The sequence below is a fragment of the Myotis nattereri genome, assembly GCF_964212035.1.
Source record: "Myotis nattereri genome assembly, chromosome: 7".
NCBI lineage: Eukaryota > Metazoa > Chordata > Mammalia > Chiroptera > Vespertilionidae > Myotis > Myotis nattereri.
In genome coordinates, this window is record NC_138082.1 from 77,121,727 (window position 1) to 77,148,782 (window position 27,056).

The 27,056-nt window shown below is 40.3% G+C and overlaps 1 protein-coding gene across 1 annotated transcript in view; it reads left to right on the forward strand.

The window, feature by feature from the left end:
* Positions 1–206: 206 nt before the first annotated feature.
* The window catches only part of MAP3K19 (mitogen-activated protein kinase kinase kinase 19), a gene marked incomplete at its 5' end in the record, with an annotated part of 57,133 nt that continues 30,283 nt past the window's right edge, over positions 207–27,056 (forward strand). Inside the window, 5 exons of the mRNA XM_081095381.1 lie at positions 207–380; positions 7,538–7,726; positions 11,203–11,357; positions 20,693–20,808; positions 22,890–23,002. Coding sequence (XP_080951507.1) covers positions 207–380; positions 7,538–7,726; positions 11,203–11,357; positions 20,693–20,808; positions 22,890–23,002 — 747 coding nt within the window. The remainder of the gene's footprint in view (positions 381–7,537; positions 7,727–11,202; positions 11,358–20,692; positions 20,809–22,889; positions 23,003–27,056) is intronic.

The window sequence follows — 27,056 nt, forward strand, 5'->3', positions numbered from 1 at the left end:
AATGCAAGAATAAACTGTTTCACGTACTCACAACTGTAAACCTACTTTTACTCCACCCCGTATGTGTGCAAAGAACCAAGATTGGTGGGATTATGGGGTTTTCACTGTTTTAAAAATTGTCTTTAAGAACTGTTACCCACTGCTTTATGTCTCATGTAATTAAATTGTTTATTTTCTCTTAAAGGCAATTATATGGAATGAGCAAGATGAATAAAAATAAACTGATTCATGATTTGCTGGAAGTAGTTTCAAGAGGTGATGTGGAACTCATCTGTGACCATATTACTAAAGTCCATTCCATTCTTGGAAACCTTGACTTTCAGCATCCAAAGACTGGGAATACACCTCTCATTACTGCAGCAGAAGAGAATCTAACAGAGGTAACATGTGGTGTCCGGGGCCCATGGATACACTTCTAACTAAGGATTCCAAGATGAGATGTTTGGGAATAGCATTACCACCCAACTCCATGAAAGAATGTCTGAAGGCAGAAAGCAGGGGGTGGGGGATGGAGGGGTGGGGGAGGAAGAGTGAGGGGCAACTGGAAGGAGAACTGGGAGAACCTAAATAATCTAGACAGTAACCATCTTTATTTATTCCCCTACTCAGTCAACAGAATACTAGACTTCATGTTGGGTACCAAGTTGAATCAAATGCAGATGTCACCTTTGAGAAACTTATGGTCTAGTGAGACCATATAATGGGGCCTGAGTTTTTCCTCCTTTCCACTCCCCACCCTCAGCTTCATCAGACCTAGAAAAGTGTACCCTATTCTAACAAATGCATATAATCCTGAAAGTAGGGAGAAAGGAGTAAATAAATAATAGTAAGATGGACAAGGACACAAGATTGTCCTCTTTGTTCTAGTTATATATCCACCTAGAGTGTCTCACACATCTATGTGCTCTTAAATGGATAAACTAATGATTAAATAATCCATTTGGGTCTTATTGATCATTTATACCATTGTATGTGGGAACTTAAAAGATTCTTTTTAAGAATGCAGGTGAGGATGAGAGTATGTGCTGGGGGGTGGGGGTGGCCGGGGGGAGGTCAATGGGGGGAAAAGGAGACATATGTAATACTTTAAACAATAAAGAATTTAAATTAAAAAATAAAGAATGCAGGTGAGCCCTGGCAGGGTGGCTTAGTTGTTTAAAGTGTTATCCCATACACCAAAAGGTTGAGGGTTCAGTCCCAGCTAGGGCACATACCTAGGTTTTGTATTCGATCCCTGATTGAGAGGCAACTCATTGATGTTTCCTTTCTCTCTCTCTCTCTTTCTCTCTCTCTCTCTCTCTCTCTCTCTCTCTCTCTCTCTCTCTCCCCCAAAATTAATAAAAACATATCCTCAGATAAGGATTAAAAAAAAAAAAGAATGCTGGTGAAAGTGAGAACAATATGAGCACTTGGAATTGGAGATGGTCAGCAAGAAGGGAGCTATAAGGGGAATAGAAAAGGGCTTAGAATGGGAAAACTACAGTGAAAAAGACAAATTTCACTCAGCTGCACAGGTCGGTACCTCTACAAGTTCTTGGGAATCTAAATTCAAGTGGTCCTTAACCCTGCTGGCCACTTCAATTAGCCTCTCTCTTGACTAATTGTTAGCTTTTTTCCCCTCTTTTGATTCTTTTCTATTAACGCCTTTTAAACAAATTCTAAAATGTTACATATGCTTTTTAAAAAGAAGCATGTGTGCACAACTTAAAGAAAAATGAGACTAGTGTTCATATACGCACCAGCCAAGCCAAAAATCAGAACATAGCCATGCATCAAAAGCCCTCTATCTGCTCCTCCTAAATTGCATCCCCCATAATTCATAATCATTATCTTTAATTTTGGGTTAAACATTTCCTTAGTTTTGCTACTTTTACTCATATTCCTAAGTAATGCATTGTTTATTCTTCCTGTTTTTGAACTTTATAAGAACAAATTTGCACTGCATGTGAGTCTCTGTAACTTACTTCTGTTCATTATTATGTTTTTGAGATTCACCCACTTCAACACATGTAGCTGTGGTTTCTCATTTTTACTGCTATTTAGTATTCCATGTATGCCACAACTTGTCTATCTTACTCTGATGGACAGGTGGGCAGTTTCCATATTTCTATTATTGCAAACAGTGATGCTATTTTCCATTAGCATTTAATATACTGAGATATCTCTCTTCTGATGACACGTAAATTAACAAGCACCTTCACTGAGCCCACATCCTTCTCTGACCACTTTCACTCCTCTTTTGGGCCTCTTCAAGTTAGCCTGATGCAATTTATTGGATTCTTGGCATAAGAAACAACACAGGGTCAGAAACAATAGCCTTTGCCAGAGTATTATCAGTTTTATGTCAGTTCCCCAGTTCCCACAGGATGGGAAGGGGACCTGGAAGGGGACCAGGTGACCTCTGCTCAAACAATGGATTGTATTGCAGGAGAGGAACCCTAAAGTTATGGAAGCCAAATCTTTTATAACGGGCATTCAGCAAACCTACTCTTTGCTCCAGAGGGAGATACTATCTCTAGCTAAGGCTATACAAACACTACTCAAATAAGCTTGAAAAGAGTCTGGGGAAAAGGCAGTAAGTGCTTCTGTTCATTAGACTTGTAGGAATGTAAGAGACCCAGGGAAACTTCTCTCCTAAAAATACCTACCCTCCATTTCTACATTGTCTTGGTTTCTGGTGAATTTTCCATGAGTACACCACTCTGCTGGTCACTCTGACTAATCTTACCAACAGAGGCTGGGTCCAAATCCAGCAGTTTGTCTCAGACAACATCTAAGTAAAGCTACTATATAGGACTCCAAGCAGCAGAATGAGGCCATATTGTAGGCTACCCTCAACCATGCTATTCAGGGTCCTGGACTCCTCCAGCTGAACAAATCCCATAAACCATCAGGATCTGCCATAGAAACCAGGTGGCTTTCTTCTTAAGTTTCTCTATTGATTGTCCCATTCAGTCTAAGGCATCAATCTAGAGACAGTAGCATGTAGTAGCCATGACTTCACCTTGGCCCGCAAGCAGGAAGTCTAGGGCTATTCTGCCATCTGTAACAACCCCTGGCCAGTGACTTGACTGCTGATCTGAAAGTCTTTCAGGGATGAGGTAGTGTTATTGGTAACTTCAATTTAGGGACAAATTTTGTCCTACTTTGTCTAATTGTATGACTTCTATCTTAGGAATACTTATCCACCGGGGGCACAAATGACAAGTCAACTATCCCTCTGGAAGCTCCCCAAAATAACCAATAGTAGCTTCATTTTGGGGAGAGCTCTGAAGTCATCTGAGGCTACATCATCTACTGATAGTACTTCCTTAAATATCTGAGGCTCTCTTATGACCACCCCTAAAGTATAAGTCACCATGTTTTCAGGATGAATACAAGTTAATGTCAGGTTTTCACACAATTAGTATCTTTCCTTGGGGGGAGGTGGTGTTTACCATTGTTCCCCCCCCCCCCCCGCCCACCCCCAAGTCGGAACTACCTTAGTCAGGGGGCACAGGTTGATAGTGCCTCCATGTGGCCTCTCAGCTGGCTGGTAAGCCTGAAGACTCCCAATTCAGTCTGAATGATTGAGCCTGGTCCTTGATTTGGAAGGATTATCAGTACTGTTTGTCCGTGCCAGTAGCCTAGTGGCGTTCATTTGCCCCACAGAATGAGTGAGTGGTGGCTACAGGAATGGGAGTGAAGTGTTGATAAGTGTTTTACATGGAAGGTGCAAGATCTGAGGTTGTTGGCCACTTTTGTTATTATACTTCTTGGTGAGACTAAGGTAATTGGCAATTAAAATTGAACTATCTGGCTGACCCAGCAGTCAGTTAAATATAAGGTGCTTGTTACAGTTTTGGAGAGCCGGGATATTTTCTTTCACGAGGGTGTTTTGATAAGAGCCACTAGCAAGCTGATATCCACTTTTCAAAAGTGATGTATCTTTTGGACATGTCAGGGAGGCTCCCCAAGGACACCTGTGGGTGAAAACTTCCTCCCTTTGCCAAAGGCTCCCCAGTTGGCAAAACTATCAGTTACAGAGAGACTCAAAAGGGTCAGGGGTTCCAAAGTTACTCGTACTTCTCTACATAGTAACTCATCACGGTTAAAAGAATCCTCCCTGACCCTTAATAGGATTGGGAAGGTGTACACTTATAATACATACGTTGATTCCTATTACAGATTCAGTTATAGAAGCTGCAGCCATAGTACATTGAATTGACCAAAGGGCACCACCCACAAAGCCACGTTAGATTTCCTTCCCCACTGCAAACCATGCCCAAACCCCGTTAGCGGAATTCATACACTCACTTGCCCCAAGGATCTGGGCAGCAAGCAATGTGGCTTCAAGGGAGCCATAAAGGTTTGAGTCTCTCCCCTCCCCAAAGTTCACCAACATACTCCCATGGGTGGCCATGATCTTCAGTCCCCGTGAAGAGAGGGTTCCCTGGCCCCACTTCTAATGCCCTTTTTCCTTAAAGCAGATGAGGTTGAAGTACAGGAGGCTGTGGAGGGGCTAGGAATGTGGAGAAAGAGTGGTTACAGGCCAATAGGCAAGGTACATTTACTTGTGGTTTCCAGAAACATGGAGGCTTCTTGTTGTTCAACTAAATGAACTCCTGATGGTTTCAGCCCACCTGAAGCCCTACGTCAGCTGGAAAGTAATCATCCCTGGCGCCATCTATTTCCGCTCCAGGCCAGGGCTCATTGGCGAAGGCACCAGTGCTTTCCGCCTGGAGCTTCAGCGTTTGAAGCCTTTGGTTGACTCAGGCTTACCTTTCACAGCAGACCTTTTTTAAAAAAATTTATGGATTCTACATTAATATAAATCATTTGCTGACTCATTTTCATGATAATATCTCTTAAAATTTCACCTGATTTTGACATGAGGTCTAGGGGAATGTTCTGGGGCAGTGGGACTAATCATAAGAATTTGTCTAGATTTCTTGATGTTCATGTCTTTCTCCAGTGAGTCACCTTCATCAGTATTGTAGCCCAATCTAGGCCAGTGAGATCCTGAACACTAGTTAATGCCTCAGCTATAGTTTATCATGGGAATTTTTCTGTCTCAGGGAAATCCCCAAGAGAGCCATTGCTCCCTTAAAGTAGCTAAACCCACTGAAAAAAAAAATCCGAGGCTTTACTTTCATCATTAAATGGATCTAAGGTTGTCAGCAGGAAGAGCCAAGCGGCAAGATAGCTATTATCATTCCTCCGTAACAAGCATCATGCATCTCACCACCCGTAGTCAAAGTGAACCAGCCAAAGTTCAAGTTAGCCTGTGGGTTGTTGTTTTTTGTTTGCTTTTTTTTTACCATTTTAATTATGAGTTTTCCTACTTGCATCCTCAGTGAAGATATGCATCTCTGTAACTGTTGTTTGAAAGGGAGTTGAATTTTCCGTCTACCCAGAACAAATCTTGGCTTTATTTGCTACAATGGCATGAACCTGAGGCCGACTGGCAAATTGGTGAGGAAGATACAGAAGAATTATCAAAAACCTGGAAATAGCTGTTTTGAACTTATTTCCTGATACACAGCCTATAACTACTTTCCTGTTTAGTTCCTTAAACAGTCATGAATTGTCAATAAAGTGGAGGATCCTTTATTGTCCAGTTTACCATACAAATTGGATAACATATTTGCTACCATTTTCCATGAACTTTCCTCATTCTTCCTCTGTCATGCTTTTCTCTCTCATCATCTCACTTTTGCAAAAGTTATCAACTATGAAGCATCTGAGATTTTCTCCTTATAGGCAAGCTATCATTTTGCCTGCCACAGTTTAAGAGTCTGGCAGAAGACACAAGCCTCCTGGGTCAGAGAAAAGTCACAGTTTATTATTCATAATAGCAATAGCTGGCATTTGCTTCAGTTCCCTGAGCCCCAATTTCCATAGGGCAACACAGAGAGGTGATACCTACACATACAGTGGATTGGATTATAAGAGAGGAACCCTGAACTTAGGAAACCTGAGTCTTTTATAATAGCCAATCAGTAAGTCTTCCCAGTGTTCCAGAGGGAGACACTACATCTGTTTTCCAATGTTGCTCACCATACAACTATCTTTAAAAACATAGGCGGTCAGTGCCTCTGCCATTTCTCTTATTCCTTGCCATCATATCTCCATGATCTCTTTGGTCTCCCAACGTCCACTCTTCCCCACATCAATCCATTTCAGCAGCCAGAGTGATTTTGAAAAATATATATATCTGATCATGTTATTTCTCTGCTTAAAATTTTTACTGGCTCCTCATTTCCCTGAAGATTATAACATTAATTGCCAAAAAGGGGTTGGTAAGGCCTTTCAATTTAGCTGCTGATGATTTCATCACATCTCCTACTCCTGCTTCCCACTTCCTGAGCTCCAGCCATACATTCCTCCTTCCAGAGCTTTGAATGTTCTTTGTCTTCTTGTCCACTGTATTAGTTTGGGCTCCCATAACAAACATACCATGGTCTTGGGGGCTCAAACAACAGAAATGTATTTCCTCATAGTTCTGGAGGCTGGGAAGCCAAATCAAGGTTCTGGCTGATTCAATTTCTGATGAGAACTCTCTTCTTGGCTTGGAATCGGGAGAGAGAGGGAGAGGGAGAGGAAGAGGGAGAGGGAGAGACAAGCAAAGAGATAGAGATGATGTCTCTTCTTACAAGGACACTAATCCTATCAGATCAGGGTTCCATTCTTACAACCTTTTTAACTTTAATTACTTCTTAGAGGCCCTCTCTCCAAATACAATCACATTGCAGGTTAGGGCTTCAACATATGGATTTTTAGGAGACAATTCTGTCCATAACATTCCCAGTACTTTGTTCATACTATATCCTTTGCTTGGAACAATCTTTCCCAGCAGTCTTTGCCTAGTTAACTGAGTCTGATTCCACGATTCTCAACTGAGACATCACTTTCTCCAGAAAGTCTTCCCAGCCCCTCTAAGACAGCTGATTAGGTTTCTTCTAGGTCCCCCCTCAGCTTTCTGTACTTATTCTATCGTTGCATATATCACACTGTGTTGCAATTGCCTTTTTATCCATCTCTTTTCCTCACTAGATTGTAAATGCCTTAAAGTCTGGTCATCTGTCTTGTTCACTGTTGCAGTCTCAGCACCAAGAACAGTTCTTGACACACGCACTAGTCACTCAGACCATATTTGTTGAATAAATTAAGCCTCCATCATTTTAAACAGAGTTCATTCTTTCCCTAGAAATACTTGTAACATTCAATAACTTATAAGCCTGAGTTTTGGGGTTTGATATTCTAAACTACAGATGATACTAATAGGACTTGAATGTGTTATGTGGATTTAACAGGAAATACTTACAGACCTCCAGTTTGAAAAAACTATAGTATCCTCAAACCATCCAAACATGGAGATTTTTTAAAAAGGCAAATAGCAATCACCAGCTTCCAAATCAATTCTTCATTCTTATGCCCCTTTTAATCTCCTTTCCTATATCATGAATAGAAGCCATATCTAAGTAAGTTTTCCACTCAGCCCTGAAAACACCATTGGCACTGAAAAATGCAAAATAAGAATGTTGTGGTATTGCAGGTTGTTGAGTTTCTTCTGGAAAAGGGAGCAGATATCACCCTTTGCAATTACGACAATCGAACCGCGGTCCATGTGGCTAATTGTGATGTCCAAAGACAGCTCTTGGCCACCAATGGAATCCAGGCTTCCCAAATGCAACTTCTACGAAGTTCATGGCAAGGTGATCTTGAACAGCTTCAGCAACTGTTGGTCAGTCAAATCAATGTTAAAGTCTACCTTTGCGTATGTAGGCTGGTGGGTGGTAAGAAGGGCACAGAACACATAGGACTCCTTTTAAAGAAAAATAACTTCTTTTCAAACGCAGTCCCAGGAAATTTCAGGCAGAAGATATGAGAAAGAAAGAGAATCAAACAGGACACTGGGGTGAAAGACAAGATAATAAAAGAACAAAGCAGCAGCCTTTTTCCCTTCCTGCAGCTGGAAGCTACAAGTCAGCAGCGCCCCGGGAAATGATGCGCTCCCAGGGTGCCCCTGGAGAGCCACTGCCAACTTGCTCAGAAGCGTTCCCTTGACATCAGTGCCATTTGTGCAGCTGCTGTTTAGATCCCTCTGGACTAGTTGCAATGATTAACTTTACCTTGAGAAGGGAACCAGAGAGACTATGCTTTGCATAATACTTAGCTATGACTAAAGGAGTTAAGAGGATGCATTTTAAGTGCTTTCTTCTTAGGGTGTTGATCTTGTTTAGATTTTCTACCCATTGATATTCTTTCCTAATGAAATTTCAAAACCATATGCATAACGAAGGACACTAATTATTGGTGGCCACTGCTTACTCTTGGCATTTCCCCTCAGAGATACTGTCAGATCACATGACCTTCTCACTGAAAGAAAATCAATGGCTGCTAGGAAACAGTTTCTTCCATTCCCTCATGGTAGAGACACAAATAGATAAAGGAAAAGTGAACAATATTAGTCACCTAGAGTTCAAGAAAATAGACAACAAAATCCAAAGGGCTCTACATTTTTTGTTGTTTTAAATGACCATCTAAAATTGCCATATGTCATGAATTCTGGCTTAGAATTTTTTTTGAAAGACAGTAAATTTTATTTTATTGGTATTTGCAACATACCAATAGTTGTAATCCAATGTCTGTTTTCTTGACCACATTTTTCACCCCTAAAGATTGGCAGCCGAGTTTTAAGAAACTAATGTCTATAACTGGACCCAGAGCCTAACCCACAGATGCTGAATTAAAGTGTGTTGTAAGACTACAAAATTAATGTGCTGTTGTAAGGTTCAAAATGTTCATGTTGGTTCTAACTAATAATAAACATTGATATAAGAGGTAGTTTCTTTTCAGAGTCCGAAAAAAAGAGTTAACTAATTAATTCCCAGAACACCACTCTGAGGTAATATCATTATCTCTAGTTTGTCCCTAGAGAAACTGAGGTAGAGACACTGACTATATTCATATGGCATAAAGCGAACTGGAGGTGAAAATTAGTGAATTACTTTGGTCTATGAAATAAACAATTTTGATAATTTGGCCTTGCAGTAGCTTTTCAGTTTTGAGTTATCCAAATTAAAATTTTAATTAATTTAAAACATTAAAACAACAAATAACTTCTATATATCCACCATCCTATCTAATAAAAGAGAAATATGGTAATTAGCCGTACCCCCGCTACCCTTCCCATTGGCTAATCAGGGCGATATGCAAATTAACTGCCACCCAAGATGGTGGCCGGCAGCCAGGCAGCTTGAAGCGAACATGAGGCTTGCTTGCTTTAGTGACGGAGGACTCCAACATTCCCCGCCTGCCGCTGCCAGCCTCTGAGCTTGCAGTTTGAATCATTGTTACAAATATAGAAGCTAAACAAAACCCCAGAACCCTGCTTTCAGCCAGCCAGGATCTCAGAGCTGGAGTTGAAACACTGTTTCGATTATAGAACCCAAACAAACCAGATACCTGCTTTCAGCAGCCGAGGCCTAAAAGCTGGAGCCAAGCCTCAGAGCTAAAGCTGGCCCAGAATAGAAAAAGAAAAAAGAAAAAGAGGAGTGGTTGGGAGCTTCAGTCACCCGCAAGCCTGAAAACAGCCCTTAGCCCCTCGCCCAGACTGGCCAGGCACCCCAGTGGGGACCCACACCCTGAAGGGTGTGTGACCAGCTGCAAACAGCCATCATCCCCTCATCCAGGCTGGCCAGGCACCCAAGCGGGACCCCCACCCTGATCCAGGACACCCTTCAGGGCAAACCAGCCGGCCCCACCCGTGCACCAGGCCTCTATCCTATATAGTAAAAGGGTAATATGCCTCCCAGCACTGGAATCAGCGGAGCCTCGAGGCCTCCCGGCACCAGGATCAGCGTGACAGGGTGCAGCGCCCAAACCCCCTGATTGCCCTGCGGCTCTGTGTGTGACAGGGGGTGGGGCCACAACCTCCCTATCCACCCTGCTCTGTTTGTGACAGGGGAAGGCACCCCAACCTCCTGATCAGCCCTGCTCTGTGCCTGATAAGGGGGAGCTCCCCAACCCCCTGATCGCCTTGCAGCTCTGTGTTTGACAGGGTGCAGTGCCCCAACCCCCTGATCGGCCCTGCTCTGTGGGTGATAGAGGATGGCGCCCCAACCCTCTGATCCGCCCTGCTCTGTGTGTGACAGGGTGCGGTGCCCCAACTCCCCTATCGGCCCTACTCTGTGAGTGACAGGGGGGAGCTCCTCAACCCCCTGATCGGCCCTGCTCTGTGCATGACAGGGGGGAGCTCCCCAACCCCCTGATGGGCCCTGCTCTGTGCGTGACAGGGGGTGGTGCCGCAACCTCCCCATCGACCCTGCCTTGAGTGTGACAGGGGGCGGTGCCCCAACCCCCCAATCGGCCCTACCCTGAGTGTGACAGGGTGACATCGCAACCTCCTGATCCACCCTGCTCTGTGCATGACAGGGGGCGGTGCCCCAACTCCCCAATAAGCCCTGCTCTGAGTCCGACCAGGGGCTGCACCTAGGGGATTGGGCCTGCCCTCTGCCACCCGGGAGCAGGCCTAAGCCAGCTGGTCGTTACCTCCCAAGGGGTCCCAGACTGCAAGAGGGCACAGGCCGAGCTGAGGGAACCCCCTCCCCCCCGAGTGCACAAATTTTTGTGCACCGGGCCTCTAGTTTGATTATATAAGTGCAGTTAAATGAGTGGGCTTACTATTGTAACTCAGTCATCATTCCACAAACATTTACTGAGCATGTGTTTGACGCTCTCCAATCACCAAAACAACCCTGTTATTCCTGCGTTATAGCTGAGGACTGTGAAGGTCAGTGAGGAGGGTTGCCAGGTTTTGCAAATAAAAATACAGGACACTCAGTTAAATTTGAATTTTAGATAAATATCACCTTTTTTGATATAATTACATCCCAGATGAAAATTATTCATTGTGTAACTGGTGGCATCCTTGATTTTATCAGGGTGATTTAATCACCTTTTAACAGAGTGTCCTTGATATAATCCTATCAGGGAGGCTAAATAGCCAACTTAAAAAGCTAAAGTTCACCCCCCAGGTCTGTCTGCCTCTCAGGCCTGTGTTCTCTCAATTCATCAGCTCCCTCCCAATACATATATTGAGAAAGAAAGTATTGATTGAAGTCAAAATAAGAATTTGGCCAAGCAATGAAAATGCAAAGATTAGTATAAATAGACATTCAGAAAAACATTCGTAAATAAAGCTTCACACTTTTAAAGGCATCAGAAGAGTTCCTGGACGTAAATTTCCCAAACCAGCATGGCCTGACCCCTCTGATGCTGGCTGTGAGAGACGTGGACCTGTTTGAGACTCTTGAGATGTCAACAGCCTACAGACCCGCGAAGGTTCTGGCTGAGCTCCTCAGGCACCGCGCGTGAGTATGAGTGGTCAGTCAGCGCCAGTGCAAGGGCATATATGCCATTCTTACTTACAGGGGTCATTTCGATGTTTAAATTATGTATACTAAATGCACATGCGTGTTCACAAAAGGGACTTCATAGTTGCAAAGTGATGCACAGATGCTAGATGTCGCTATCTATTATTCTTATTACATTGGTCCTTTATTTTGTTTATTAAATATTCTTTTTCTTTTTTTGTCTACCTTCAGGATACCCAACTAACAGGTCATTAAGACATCCTGAGGAGATACATTTGATGCTTTTATAAGAAAGCTTTTAAAGCATAGGACACATTTTTTTTTGATACCCACAGCTAGTTAGAATAATTAATTTAACTAACCAAAATAGCAAAACAAAAGTTTTTTGGCACCAATTGGGATTACAGAGTTGAAAAGGAAAAACACAACAACATGCAATTTAGACAGCTGGTTGTATTATATTTTGCTATTTGTTAAACCCTGGTTTAAAATACTTACTCTTTTGGTAGTTACTGGGAATGTCAGATAATTCTGTAGTATGTAGCTCCCTACCTTCAAGATGTTACTAATTATTTTGGAAAGCATTGTCCATTGTCTAAAGCAATTTATAGTAGTGATTTCCAGTGACCTAGAAATTACTACATGCCAACATGTTCTTTTAGGAGGGGGCAAAGAAAAAAAGTCAGAGGTTAACAAGCAATCTCTCATGTTAGAATTGGTTTCCTAATGCTGTTTGTTACCTAGACATCTTGTCATCAAATAAGAACAGATGGCCCAAGCTTTTTCATGTAGATTTTTTTTTTTTATTATTAGTTAAGGAATTACAACTGTGTCCTCATCCCCCGCCCCTTTAACCCCCAACCTCCCCCACACACACAAACTCGTGCTCCCATCCCCCCGTTGTCCATGTCCATTGGTTTGGCTTATATACATGTATACAAGTCCTTCTGTTGATCTCTTCCCCTTGCCCCCGCCCTCCCCTACTTTCCTTCTAGGGATTGATAGCCTGATCGCTGTTTCTCAGTCTTTGGGTCTGTCCTTTTTCATCAGTCTATGTTGTTCTCTATAATCCACAAATGAGTGAGATCATGTGGTATTTATCTTTCTCTGACTGGCTTATTTCACTTAGCATAATGCTCTCCAGTTCCATCCATGCTGTTGCAAAAGGCAAGAGTTCCTTTTTTTTTACCGCAGCATAGTATTCCATTGTGTATATGTACCACAGTTTTCTAATCCACTCATCTGCTGATGGGCACTTAGGCTGTTTCCAAATCTTAGCTATGGTGAATTGTGCTGCTATGAACATAGGGGTGCATATATCCTTTCTAATTGGCGTTTCTGGTTTCTTGGGATATATTCCTAGGAGTGGGATCACAGGGTCAAATGGGAGTTCCATTTTTAGTCTTCTGAGGTAGCTCCATACTGTTCTCCACAGTGGCTGCACCAGTCTGCATTCCCACCAGCAGTGCAGAAGGGTTCCTTTTTCTCCACATCCTCTCCAACACTTGTTGTTTGTTGATTTGTTGATGATAGCCATTCTGACAGGTGTGAGATGATAACGCATTGTCGTTTTGATTTGCATCTCTCGTATAATTAGTGACTTTGAGCAGGTTTTCATATGTCTTTCTGCCTTCTGTATGTCCTCTTTCGAAAAGTGTCTATCTAGGTCCGTTGCCCATTTTTTTATTGGATTGTTTATCTTCCTTTTGTTAAGTTTCATGAGATCCCTGTATATGTTGGAAATTAAACCCTTATCGGTGGTATCATTGGTAAATATGTTCTCCCATGTAGTGGGTCTTCTTGTTGTTTTTTTGATGGTTTCCTTTGCTGTGCAAAAGCTTTTTATTTTGATGTAGTCCCATTTGTTTATTTTCTCTTTAGTTTCCATTGCCCTAGGAGCATTATCAGAGAAGAAATTTCTTCGGCATATGTTTGCGATTTTGCTGCCTGTGGATTCCTCTAGTATTTTTATGGTTTCCCGTCTTACGTTTAAATCTTTTATCCATTTTGAGTTTATTTTTGTGTATGGTGTGAGTTGGTGATCTAATTTCATCCTTTTGCATGTATCTGTCCAATTTTCCCAACACCATTTATTGAAAAGACTGTCTTGACTCCATTGTATGCTCTTGCCTCCTTTGTCGAATATTAATTGGGCATAGTGGATTGGGTCAATTTCTGGGGTCTCTATTCTATTCCATTGATCTATATGTCTGTTCTTGTGCCAGTACCAAGCTGTTTTAAGAACAGTGGCTTTGTAATACAGTTTGATATCTGGTATTGAGATCCCACCTACTTTGTGTTTTCTCAGGATTGCTGCAGCTATTCGGGGTCTTTTTTTATTCCAGATGAATTTTTGGAACGTTTGTTCTAGATTTGTGAAATATGCCATTGGTAATTTAATGGGGATTGCATTGAATCTATAAATTGCTTTGGGTAGTATGGACATTTTGATGATGTTGATTCTACCAATCCATGAACACGGTATATTCTTCCATCTGTTTATGTCTTCCTCTATCTCTTTTTTCAGTGTCCTGTAGTTTTCAGCATATAAGTCTTTTACCTCCTTAGTTAAGTTTATTCCTAGGTATTTTAATTTTTTTGGTGCAATGGTAAATGGGATTGCTTCTGTAGTTTCACTTTCTGTAAGTTCACTATTGGTGTAAAGAAATGCCATGGATTTCTTAGCATTAATTTTGTATCCTGCTACATTGCCGAATTCATTTATTAAGTCTAATAGTTTTTTGATGGAGTCTTTAGGGTTCTGTAGGTACAGTATCATGTCATCTGCAAATAAGGACAGTTTTACTTCTTCTTTTCCAATCTGGATGCCTTTTATTTCTTCTTCGTGTCTGATCGCAATGGCTAGTACTTCCAGTACTATGTTGAACAGGAGTGGTGAGAGGGGGCATCCCTGTCTTGTTCCTGTTTTTAGGGGGAATGGTTTTAGTTTTTGCCCATTGATTATGATGTTGGCTGTGGGTTTGTCATATATGGCTTTTATTATGTTGAGGTATGAGCCCTCAATTCCTATCTTGCTGAGAGTTTTTATCAAGAAAGGGTGTTGGATTTTGTCAAATGCTTTTTCCGCATCAATTGATATGACTATGTGGTTTTTTTCTCTCAATTTGTTTATGTGATGTATCACGTTTATTGATTTGCGGATATTGTACCATCCTTGCATCCCTGGGATAAATCCTACTTGGTCATGGTGTATGATCTTTTTGATGTACTGCTGGATCCGATTTGCTAGGATTTTGTTGAGGATTTTGGCATCTATGTTCATGAGGGATATTGGCCTATAATTCTCTTTCATTGTATTGTCTTTATCTGGTTTTGGGATTAGGGTGATGTTGGCTTCATAGAATGAGCTGGGAAGTGTTCCTTCCTCTTGGATCTTTCGACATAGTCTGAGGAGGATAGGTTTTAGGTCTTCCTTGAATGTTTGGTAAAACTCCCCTGTGAAGCCATCTGGCCCCGGGCTTTTGTTTGCTGGAAGCTTTTTGATTACTGCTTCGATTTCTTCCATAGTTATTGGCCTATTGAGATTTTTAGATTCTTCCTGGTTAAGTTTTGGAAGGTTGTATTTATCTAGGAATATGTCCATTTCCTCCAGGTTGTCTAGTGTGTTGGAGTAGAGTTGTTCATAGTATTTTCTAACAATCCTTTGTATTTCTATGGGGTCTGTTGTTATTTCTCCTCTTTCATTTCTGATTTTGTTTATTTGGGTCCTCTCTCTTTGTTTCTTGGTGAGCCTGGCTAGAGGTGTATCAATCTTGTTTATCCTTTCAAAGAACCAGCTCTTGGTTTTGTTGATCTTTTGTATTGTTTTTTTGGTCTCTATGTCGTTTATCTCCGCTCTGATCTTTGTTATTTCCTTCCTTCTGCTTACAGTGGGCTTTTTTTGTTGCTCTCTTTCTAATTCTTCGAGTTGTAGAGTTAGGTCATTTATTCTCATTGTTTCTTGTTTCTTGCAGTAGGCTTGTAGAGCTATGAACTTCCCTCTCAAGACTGATTTTGCTGTGTCCCATAGGTTTTGGATTGTTGTGTTTTCATTGTCATTCGTTGCCATGATGTTTTTTATTTCTTCTTTGATCTCACTGGTGACCCAGTCGTTGTTTAATAGCATGCTATTTAGTCTCCATGTGTTTGATTTTTTTGGATTGTTTTTGTTGTAGTTGATTTCCAGTTTTATGCCTTTGTGGTCTGAGAAGATACTTGATATGATTTCAATTTTCTTGAATTTGAAGAGACTTTGTCTGTGACCCAATATATGGTCTGTCTTTGAAGATGACAAATGTGCACCTGAGGAGAATGTATATTCTGTGGCTTTGGGGTGAAATGTTCTGAAGATGTCAATTAATTCCATCTGATCTAGTGAGTCATTTAGGATTGATGTTTCTTTGCTGAGTTTCTGTTTAGAGGATTTGTCCAGTGGCGATAATGGGGTGTTAAGGTCCCCTACTATGATTGTATTGCTGTCAATCTCTCCCTTGATCTTCTCCAGAAGATTTCTTACGTATTTGGGTGCTCCTATATTGGGTGCATATATATTTACCAGAGTTATTTCTTCTTGTTGGACTGCTCCCTTTAGTATTATGAAGTGGCCTTCTTGATCTCTTTTTATGTCCTTCACTTTGAGATCTAATTTGTCAGATATAAGTATTGCTACCCCGGCTTTTTTTTCACTTCCATTGGCCTGAAAAACCTTTTTCCATCCCTTCACCATCAGTCTGTGTGCGTCTTTTTTTCTGAGGTGGGTTTCCTGTAGACAGCAGATATATGGGTCATGTTTTCTTATCCACTCATTTACCCTATGCCTTTTGACTGGGGAATTTAATCCATTTACATTTAAAGTTATTATTGATAGAAACTTGTTAGTCGCCATTTTTGTTCTTTACCGCTGCGTTCCTTCTTTGTTTCCTGTTTTTTTCTATTTACAGCAGACCCTTTAGCATTTCTTGCATTGCTGGTTTGGTTGTAATAAACTCCCGTAGACCATTTTTGTCTGTGAAGCTCCTGATTTGACCCTCAATTTTGATTGATAGCCTCGCTGGGTATAGTATTCTTGGATTCAGACCCTTCCTTTGCATGACTTTGTATATTTCATTCCATTCCCTTCTTGCCTGATGTGTTTCTGTTGAGAAATCGGTCGCTAGTCTGATGGGGGATCCTTTGTAGGTAACTTTCTGTCTCTCTCTGGCTGCTTTTAAGATTCTTGCTTTGTCGTTGGTGTTTGCCAATTTAATTATTATGTGCCTTGGTGTCGGTCTTTTCGGGTTCATTTTGTTTGGGACTCTGTGAGCTTCTTGGATTTGTGTGAGTTTTTTCCTCCCTATATCAGGGAAATTTTCTGTTACTATTTTTTCAAACAGGTTTTCTATTCCTTGCTCCGTTTCCTCTCCTTCTGGCACCCCAATTATTCGGATGTTGTTTCGTTTAGCATTGTCCCAGAGTTCTCTTAGGCTCTCTTCCTGCTTTTTAATTTTTTTTTCTAGAAGCTGTTCTGTTTGGGTATTTTTTTCTACCTTGTCTTCTAGCTCGCTGATACGGTCCTCTGCTTCTTCTAGTCTACTGTTGATGCTTTCTATTGAGTTCTTTATGGCAGTGATGTCGTTTTTCATTTCTTCTTGGTTTCTCTTCATTTCCTCTTGGTTCTTCTTCATTTCCTCTTGGTTCCTACACATATTGTTGAATTGGTCTTCCATTCTTTTCATCCACCTTATGAGCATTACTCTGAATTCTTTCTCTGACAGGTTGCTTGCCTCCATTGCCTCTATTTCGTTTACTTCCTTTTCTGATGATGCCTGTTTTTCTTTCATATTTGGGTTGGTTCTTTGTTTCACCATGATTTCTCTTCTCAAGGTGTTTGGTTATGTAGATCTCTCTCTGTTGCGCTGATTCAAAGGCACAAAATACAACACAACAAGGCACAACGTACAAGGCACCGAACTAAATGCATTCACGGTCTTAATAACCCCAAATAAAGGTGACCCCCCCCCCCCCGAGCAAAGAGAATTAGGGGATAAAGAAGAAAAAAGAGAAAAATATTAGAGAGAAAAATAAAAAACAAAAAGGAGTGCCGAAATGAGATTGGGAAAAGGGAGAGAAAAAAAAAAACACAAAAAGACCAAAAAAAACAAACAACAACAACAAAAACAAAAAAAATTAAGAGAATGAAATAGAGGTGGGGAAGAGGCTATTTGTATGGGGAGAGCGAGGGATTGGAAATTAGATATATAAGTAGGGTGAAATTTAGACAGTGGGTAGAAAGAAGGAATAGGTAAAATCCAAAGCAGGAATAGGGTAAGAGAAACAGGACAACAAAAGGGGAAAAGTGAGGAAGAGAGTTTTGGCTTAAGGGTAAATGTGAGATAGAGAGAAATGATGCTAAAGGAACGATGAAAATAGAGTGTAGAACACTAATCCCAAAATAAAATAAAGAAAAATAAAAAAAAATAATAATAAAAAATAAAATGACCTTTGAAAAAATGGTAAAAGGATAGCAATAATACTGGTTAAAAAATGTAGTAATTAAAAAGGTAAAATCAGGTGATGAAAAAAATAAAAAATAAAAAAAATAAATAAAATAGGTTCTTAATGAAATGGTGAAAAAAGAATTAAAAATATATATATATAAAAATATTCGGAAGTGAAGGTGCTTCAGATCTTCCACTCTTCTTTTTGGCACGCCTCAGTCCTGCCAGGCATTCAGGGGAGTGTTGAACTTCCCTGCGATACACTGTCCCTCCGTGCAGTAAACCACAGACCTGAATTTAAGGCAGGTTGTATTTTTTTACCAGACTGCCTTTATTTGTGATTGCAAAAGAGACAGTTCGTGGCTCTGCCTCTGGGTGGCAGTGTGTCTGGATTTACCTCCGAAGCTCTAAGTCCTCTCTATCAGTAGGGTTTTGTCCTCTATGGTATTTGAAACTGATTCGGGAAAGACCACTACGCAGAGCTGGTTCCTTGCCACTGTCCGCTGTTTCCCAGGCTCCCCAAAAAGAACTTTCCCCTACAGGCTCTGCGAATGACCCCAACTGGGGAATCCCATGCGCTGGGTTTAATAATCAAATGCACGGATCTAAGGGGAACTGTAACAAGAGCCTGATAGTTGTGCGAATTCGCAAGCCTCCACCTTCCAGGTCTGCGCGCAGTCTCCGCGCGCTCACTCGCCCCTGGCACCAAGCAGCCAGCAGATTGGCAAAGTCCAAGGCTGCTCCTTTACATCCAGTCCAGCTATGGGCTCATCTTTCGCGTTCCCTTCTGCCAGCAGCCCTGTGGGGCCCCTTCCCCACTCGCGGGTCACGCTGGTCCCAGCGGCTGCGGACTCTGTGGGGCGCAGATTCCGCCCCGCGCGCGCGAGCTCGGTCCTCCCTCCAACCCGAACTGCAAACCGCACCTTTAGGGGATGTCCAACCTTTCCATGAGAAGAAGCAGTGCTCGTCTGAGTTCACGCAGTCACGCTGCTTGAGATCCCTTGTTTCCAGGTTAGTAGCTGGTCTCTGGATGCCGGCAACAATCACCCAAGATGGCGCAGTCTCCGCTGCTTAGCTGGCGCACCAGGAGAGGCTTCAGCCGCAGTCTCCAACCGTCCTTTTTTTTCCCTGGGGGGTTCTCAGTCTTTCCTAGCTGCAGACAATCTCTCAGCTGAAAATCCTCTACCTATTCGGGCTGAATGTTACCCGTTTCAGCTGCTCACCCTTATCTGCTCCAGGACAAGGCACAGGACACGTCCGCTTATACCTCCGCCATTTTTCCTCCTTTCATGTAGATTTTGTTATGGAAAAAACAAAGGAAAAAGGGCCTTCAAAAAGAAAAGTATACTTTAGAATGTGAGCTATTTTAAAAGTATTAGTATTAGAGGTTGAAGATGGAAGTTTGATACTACCTCAGAATTTAGTGTTGAGAAATATCTGAGGAGATTGTTAACAATGGAGGTTACTAATACCACCGCAGAGAGGGTGTTCAATAGTCCTGAAGTGGGTCCAGAATACAGGAGATCAAAGGAGAAACACTATCAAGACAGATGAGCAAACTGAGGTCCCTAGAAGTTAAGTGACTTGCTTAAGGCCGTTTATTGAGGTAGTGACAGTGTCCTGACCCTTGATCTTATGCTATTTCTTTTGAATCATGACCTTGGTGGAGAAAAGGCCATAATAGAATATTTTTGTGGATCATAAGACATTACCCAGTCCCATAGCAATAGATTCAAATTCAAAGGTGTTGGACCAGAGACCATGATCAATTCTCTCCTTGTCCCAGAACATGACTAATGAAGTTTTATCATTGTTTCCCTCACTATGACCTGTTGATAGGGTTCTCATCATTTACCCTCTGGATTTCTCTGAGCTGATGTTAGGATTCAGTACAGCGTAGAGAGGATATTAGTGCTATTGCAAGAAGCCCTAAGATCAGCCAATTGGGCTTAAAAACCACAGAGCAGAGCAAAGCAAAGAAAAATGAAAAGACCATGCAGAGAGAGATTTTATGACAAGATCATTCCACTCAACCAAGAGCATATCAGCTTAATTTTAAAGAGAGATTATGTCATTCTACTATTTTGAATGATAAAAAGATTAGGTGTTAGCATTAGAAAAAAGATATCAAGAAGGTAACCAGTTAGCTAAAACATTGGAAAGAAAAAGAATCAAGTCAACTATCTGGAATGATAGGACAATGGTTTATCAATATGTTTTTATCTTTACTGAATTTATGTATCACTAACGAATTATGAAAGTTTATGTTCAAAAATTTTCTGCAAATATCATAATCCTATATAATAAAAGGCCAGCGACCATAACGGCATAACGACCAGAACAACCTCGACCAGTCACTATGAGGTGCATTGACCACCTCTTGGCCCCTCACCCCAGCCTGCAGGCTCCAATAGCTGAATGGCCAACAGGGAACCATGGGGAACTGGGTGGGTGGTGGCAGCAGGGCAAGACTAGGGACTGGCGAGCGGGTGTGGAACAGCTGACCTCTTGGTCCCTTCCCCAGCCCACAGGCTCTGATAGATCTCCAGATGGTGAACAGGGAACAGGGGTGGGTGTTGGCAGCGGGGCAGAACTGGGACTGGTGAATGGGTGGAAGATGGCCCTGATCACAGTTTAGTCCTAGGGACCCTACCTGGGCACAATTTCGTGCACTAGGCCTCTAGTGTTTTATAAAAAATTGTCACTATCTCATACATTTTGAAGTAATTATTGTTATCCCCAAACTATGTAAGATTTCTTTCATTTATTTGATGTCAATATTTTTCCTTCCATATTCATTTTCTTTTTTGAACAGATTTAACTAATAACCTTTGATGCTGGTTCTATTTCTCCTAGAGATCCTAAGCTCTGTGATTTTAGTGGAAAATCAGCAATACACTATGTGTCACAAATAAAGAGTTTTAAGAAACAGCAGTTATTGGATATTCTAATGAATTCTATGCCAAAACCAGGTAAATATTCCTATTTCACTTTCAAATTTCCCCAAATATAAGGTCCCTACTAGACATCTTTCTTTTTCTACATGTATTTGATGGATCCATTTTAAGAAATCTATCTGACAACTATTTATTGAACAGTGACTAAAAGCCCATGACTAGGTTCTCTGAGGGATGCAAAGATGTCTAAGATATGGTCCAAACTTTTGAAAGTGCTCAGTATGGTCAGGGACATATCACATAAGTCAGAGGAGAAAGAACTTATTGGGAACAGGAAGGGGAAGGGACTTATGGTGGTTCTTAAATGCTGGATGAAATATGGTAGGAAGAAAAAAAGAGAAGGTTATATATAGATGGGGAAAGACAGTCTGAGCAAAGACATGGTGACAGCCACGGCAAAAGGCATAATGGGGAAAAAAATGCCACTGAGCGACACATGATTTTGTGTAACCTGCTTGACTTTATTGTTTAATGGACTTTTTGTTTGATGCGTCTGGTCAGGAAACAAGGGTATACCTGAGAGGGTCTCATGGAAGAGGTGAGGCTCAGTCCGGTCCTTTAAAAATGATGGGATTTGATTTTGTGGAGCAGAGGCACCAGGCTGTAAGGGAGCATGGTTATCTCAGGATCAAACAGGAGTCCAGACTGAAAGTTCATGTCAGGGAAAACGAACACATAACGTCAGATGCATAAAGAAAGTGTGTCCATTGAGGACCCAGTAAATGTAAAGCTAAGGATATCCCTTTTTTTCCCAATAAAATAGAATCCCTAAAGAATTTTGAACCAGAGAATGATGAAAGCCATGTTTTTGGAAAATTAACCTGTTCTTATTGTGTAGGATGGATTCAAAGAAAGAGACTCATGGCGGGGAACTCTATTAAGAAAGTATATGGTGGAAAGAACCAGGAAAACAGTCCTTGGGCAAGGTGTTGTAGTGGTCTGGGAGGTGCTGGATGTGGTGTGTTTATTGTGAAAGAAGAATTCACAGAACTTGGTGATGTAAAGTTGATAGTGAAGACACAAAGACAAAAGTTGAGTGAGAGTTGAGTCAAACATGATTTCAAAGGTTCAGCCCTGGGATGTAGGGAGATGGGAATACAATCAACAAGCTAGAAGAACACTGGCTTTGTGAGGATACTGAAGATAATGTGTTCTAAAAAAAATTGTACTGATGGAATCTGGGCACTTTCAAGTAGCAATTTTCTGTAGGATAGGGCTTCTGGGAAAGCATGGGTTGATATATTAGTCCTGAAGTTCTCTACACAACAGAGATCGTAAGGACCTGAGAGTGGACAAGATCATTGAACGATTGATGATGGGGAGAAAATTGCGTGGGGATGAGCTGAGGAGATGCACCCACTGCTAGAGAATGGTGTGCACATAGGAGAATTGGGAGAGAGTTGCAAGAGGAATAAATGGAAACAACATCAAATTAGAAAAGAGCTTACAAAGCAGATATGGTAGGAAGTGGAAACTTTCAATGGCAGGATAGAGGCAGAAGATAGATTGCAAAGAGTAAAGAAGGAAAATATGATGAAGAAATAGAGGGTCTGAGTATAGATCACTTGTTCAATCTTGTTTCAGTTATAAGATAAATGGAAGAGCCATTGGAAGAGGGAGATGTTGTCATTCAAGAGCTCATGCTTATTTGGAGAAGGCAGGCTGTCAGGAGGAGGATGAATATGAGAACAGTGCCCCTCGGGAGCTAACGGGGAGTTCACTGATGGGTGTTCAAATCTTGTCAATTTAACATGGCTTCAGTGCTAGACAAGGATGTGTGCTCACAGCAGCTAAATGTTTTTCTCTTTGGAAACTATAAAGCAAATATAATTTCCAGCCCATTGTTAGTGGTTTCACTTGGCAATTTTATCTAATTTTAAAAAAACAACAACAAACAAAACCTCATTTATTCTGTGGATTCATGTTGTCCTCACATCTCTTCCTGTGAAAATTATCCCCTGAAACTTCATCAGGATCCCAGATCACTATCTCAGAAAAATCTTTAACAAAATGGAACTGATGTTAGAACCAAGAACTAAATCTTCCTGTAAAATTGAGATGAGTCTTATCAAAACACATTATGTTTCTTTTGACAGACGAACATGCTGAATCATTGCTTGACATTTGTCATGATACAAACTCTTCTCCAACCAATATGACAGTTACCCAAAACCAAAATATACTCTTGCAAAGCATCAGCAGCAGTGAGGTAAGATGCTCTCTCTAAAGAAACAGCCAATGAAGAATGGATACTTCATCTACTGCTTCATTTGTGTTGCTTGAATATTTTATAACAATTACTACAATTATATTTTAATGTAATCATAGAGAAATTTAAAACACAATAAATAAGACAGTGTTCTTGGAGTTTAATCTCAGAGCAGTAATTAGCTAGTCATTGAGTGTGTATGTGTGTGTATCTAATACCACAAAATATTGTGGCATCCACACTAAATAATAAAGTGTGGCTTGTCTTTATGGATGTTAATGTGGAAAAGGAGATCATGAATCTGATCGTGTCAAATGCCTCCTCTTGTCTCTAGCTGTCACCTGTTGCCTGTGATGAATGACTCCACCAAAAGTTCCTATTACTATAGTGACAGTACAAGTAACACACACTGTGATCCATAGGAAACTGTGAAATGGGACCCAAGATTTACAACAAATTACTAACAGTGGTTGTCTATGGGGACAGAATTAGAGACATACTTTACGCAGTATCCTTATTTGTACCTTTTGAGTTTTTATAAAAATTAATATAGCCCAAAGAGTTAAAAATATTACTACTCAGTATTTTATTGATCAGAAAAAATATGTCTACCAAAATTGTTTATTCTTAAAATTTAATGAGGTATGGACTATATTATTTAAAAATAATAATGAGTTTTGGAGATGGTGGAGTAAACATGTTTCAGTCCCTTTCTCCTTTCAAAAATTATCCCCAAACAACAAAGAAAATGAAAAACAGAAAAAAAAAATGTTAACCTTTTATTTTGAAATAATTATAGATTCACAAGAACTTATACATAGTGGTCTTTCGTGTCCTTCACCAACTTCCCCTCAGTGAGAACTATAGTTATAACTTCAGTACATTGTCAAAACTAGGAAAATGACACTGACACAATGCAATTAACTAGACTACAGACCTTACTTGGATTTCACTAGTCTTTGCATGCATGCCTTTCTCTTTTTTTCTGTTTGTGTATGTCTGTGTGCAGTGTGCTATGACATTTTATCTCGTGAATCATCACAATCAAAATATAAAACTGTTTTGTCACCTCAAGTAATTCCCTCTACTACTCTTTTTACACACACACACACACACACACACACACACACACACACACACCTCTTCTGTAACTCCTGGCAACCACTGATCTGTTCTCCATATCTATAATTTATTTTCATTTCAGAAATGTCATGTAAATGGAATTATCATATATGTAAACTTTTGAGATTGGATTTTTCTATTCAGCTTAATGAATATATGCGGATAGATCCAAGCTGTGTGTGTCAATAGTTTCTTTGGATGACTAAGTAATATTCTATGATACAGATGTCCCCCAGTTTATTTAGCCATTCGCCCATTGAAAGACATTTGGGTTGTTTCCAGTTTGGAGCTATTACAAATAAAGCTACTATGAACATTCGTGTACAGATTTCTGTACACACATATGTTTTCATTTCTCTAGGATACATGCTCAGGAGTCCAATTATTAGATCATGCATATGTAATGTATGTTTAACTTTAAAAAAAAAAAGCCAAACAATTTTCCAGAGTGACTCTCCTATTTCATCTTCCCACCAGCAATAAATGAGAGATCCAATTTCTTTACAACTTTGTCAACATTTGGTACTGTCAGTATTTTTTATTTTAACCATCTGATAACTGTGGGTGGTGTCACATTGTAGTTTTAATTTGTATTCCCTAATAACCAATGCTGAACATTTTTTCATGTGTTTCTTTGCCATCAGCCTGAATCATCTAAGTCTTTTGTCCATTTTCTAATTGGATTGTTCATTTTCTTATTTTTGGGTTTAAAGAATTCTTTATATATTCTGGATATATGATTCACAAATATTTTTCTGCTAGTTGAAAAACTTGGCTTACTTTTTCCACCTTTTTTTTAAAAATCCTCATCTGAGCATCTCTTTTTATTGATTTTTAGAGAGCAAGGAAGGAAAAGAGGGAGAGAGAGAGAAACACTGATATGAAAGAGGAACATCAATCAGTTGCACCCCTGCGCAGGGATGGAACCTGAAATGTTGGTCTGTGCCTGACTGGGAATTGAACTCGCAGTCTTTTGGTGTATGAGCCAATTCTGCAACCAACTGAGCCACCAGCCAGGGCACTTTTTCACCCTTTCAAAAAAAAATTTTTTTTATTTTTCAATTAGAGTTGACATACAATATTGCATTTATTTCAGGTGTACAACCCAGTGATTAGACATCATATAACTTATGAAGTGATAACCCTGATACATCTCACACCCATCTGACACCATACACAGTTATTACAATATTACTGACTATTCCCTGTGACTTTTTATAAGTGGCAATTTATACATCTTAATCTCCCCCTCTTTTTACCCACCCTCCACAACCATCAAAACGTTCTGTTTCAGGTCTGCTTGTTTATTTTGTTTTTTAGATTCCAATGTAAGTGAAATCAGATGGCATTTGTCTTTCTCGGTTTGACTTATTTTACTCATCACAGTACACTCTAGGTCAGTGATGGCGAACCTATGACACGCGTGTCAGAGGTGACACGCAAACTCATTGTTTTGGTTGATTTTTCTTTGTTAAATGGCATTTAAATATATAAAATAAATATCAAAAATATAAATCTTTGTTTTACTATGGTTGCAAATATCAAAAAATTTCTATATGTGACATGGCACCAGAGTTAAGTTAGGGTTTTTCAAAATGCTGCCACGCCGAGCTCAAAAGGTTCGCCATCACTGCTCTAGGTCCATCCATGTTGTTGCAGATGGCAAGATTTCATTTCTTTTTATGGCTGAATCATGTTTCATTGTTCATGTGAATCACTTCTTTAGCTATTCATCTATTGATTGACACTTAGGTTGCTTCTATATCTATAACTAATGCTGCAGTAAACATAGAGATTCATAAGTCTTTTTCATTTAGCGTTTTGGGTTTCTTTGAATAAATACCCAGACATGGAATTGCTGGGTTCTTTGTTATAGCCTTTGTTTTAAAGTCTATTTTGTCTGGTGTAAGTATTGCTACCCTAGCTACTTCTTTTTCATAAAGTATCTTTTCCCACCCCACAGACTTTCAGTCTGTGTGTGTCTTTTGACCTGAAGTGAGTCTCTATAGACAGCATATGTAAGGGTCTTGTTTTGTACTTCATTAGCCATCATATGCCTTTTGATTGGAGCATTTAATCCATTTGCATTTAAAGTAATTGCTGATAGATATGTATTTATTCCATTTTATTATGCATATTTTATTGTCAACTATAATAACAATAAGTCAGTAGATAATGTCTCATTTTGCTTTCTCAAGAGATAGCAGAATAAATGTTTTCTAGAATATGGAAGAAAATACCAAAAGAAAAGGTTAAAAGCCTGGGAAAGGTGGGTAGGCAAACTGATGACCTTTTTGTTATAAGTCTCTTACCATTATCTGACATTTTAATAATGTCAACCTTAAAAAAAAACCATGTCAAGCTTGATACAAATTAAAATAAACGAAGAAAACCCACTATGGAATATCCATACTACCATGCCTTGGTTAAAATTATTTGCAGAGTGTGATACCATTTGCATCAAAAAGAAAACCCCACAACAATACCGTGTGTTGTGTATGGGGATGTTATGTAAGTAAAGGCACAGGAATTTGTATGGGGAACTTAGCAAACAGACTGCTAACTGAGGTGGGGTGGGAAGGGCAGGGAGGCTGGAGGCACGGAGTAGGGTGATAATAAAGACTTGTAAAAGCACAGTTTTCTTAGACTAGAATGTAAAACTTGATGAAAATTAAAAGGATGAGATTAATTTGTTTGCACTGATTAAAAATTAAAATACAGAAATGGTTAAATAAGGATTCCTCTGGGACATGGGATGGGATGAGGTAGAATGGGAACTTTTATTTTAATACTACATGAATATTTTAACTTTGTTCATTTATAACTTTTCTAAACAGGTTAGAGTATTTCTTTTTAAAGTTCCTTCAGTACAGTGGTTCTCAAGAGGGAGTGATTTGTCCCCCGGGGGGCATTGGGCAATGTTTGGAGACAT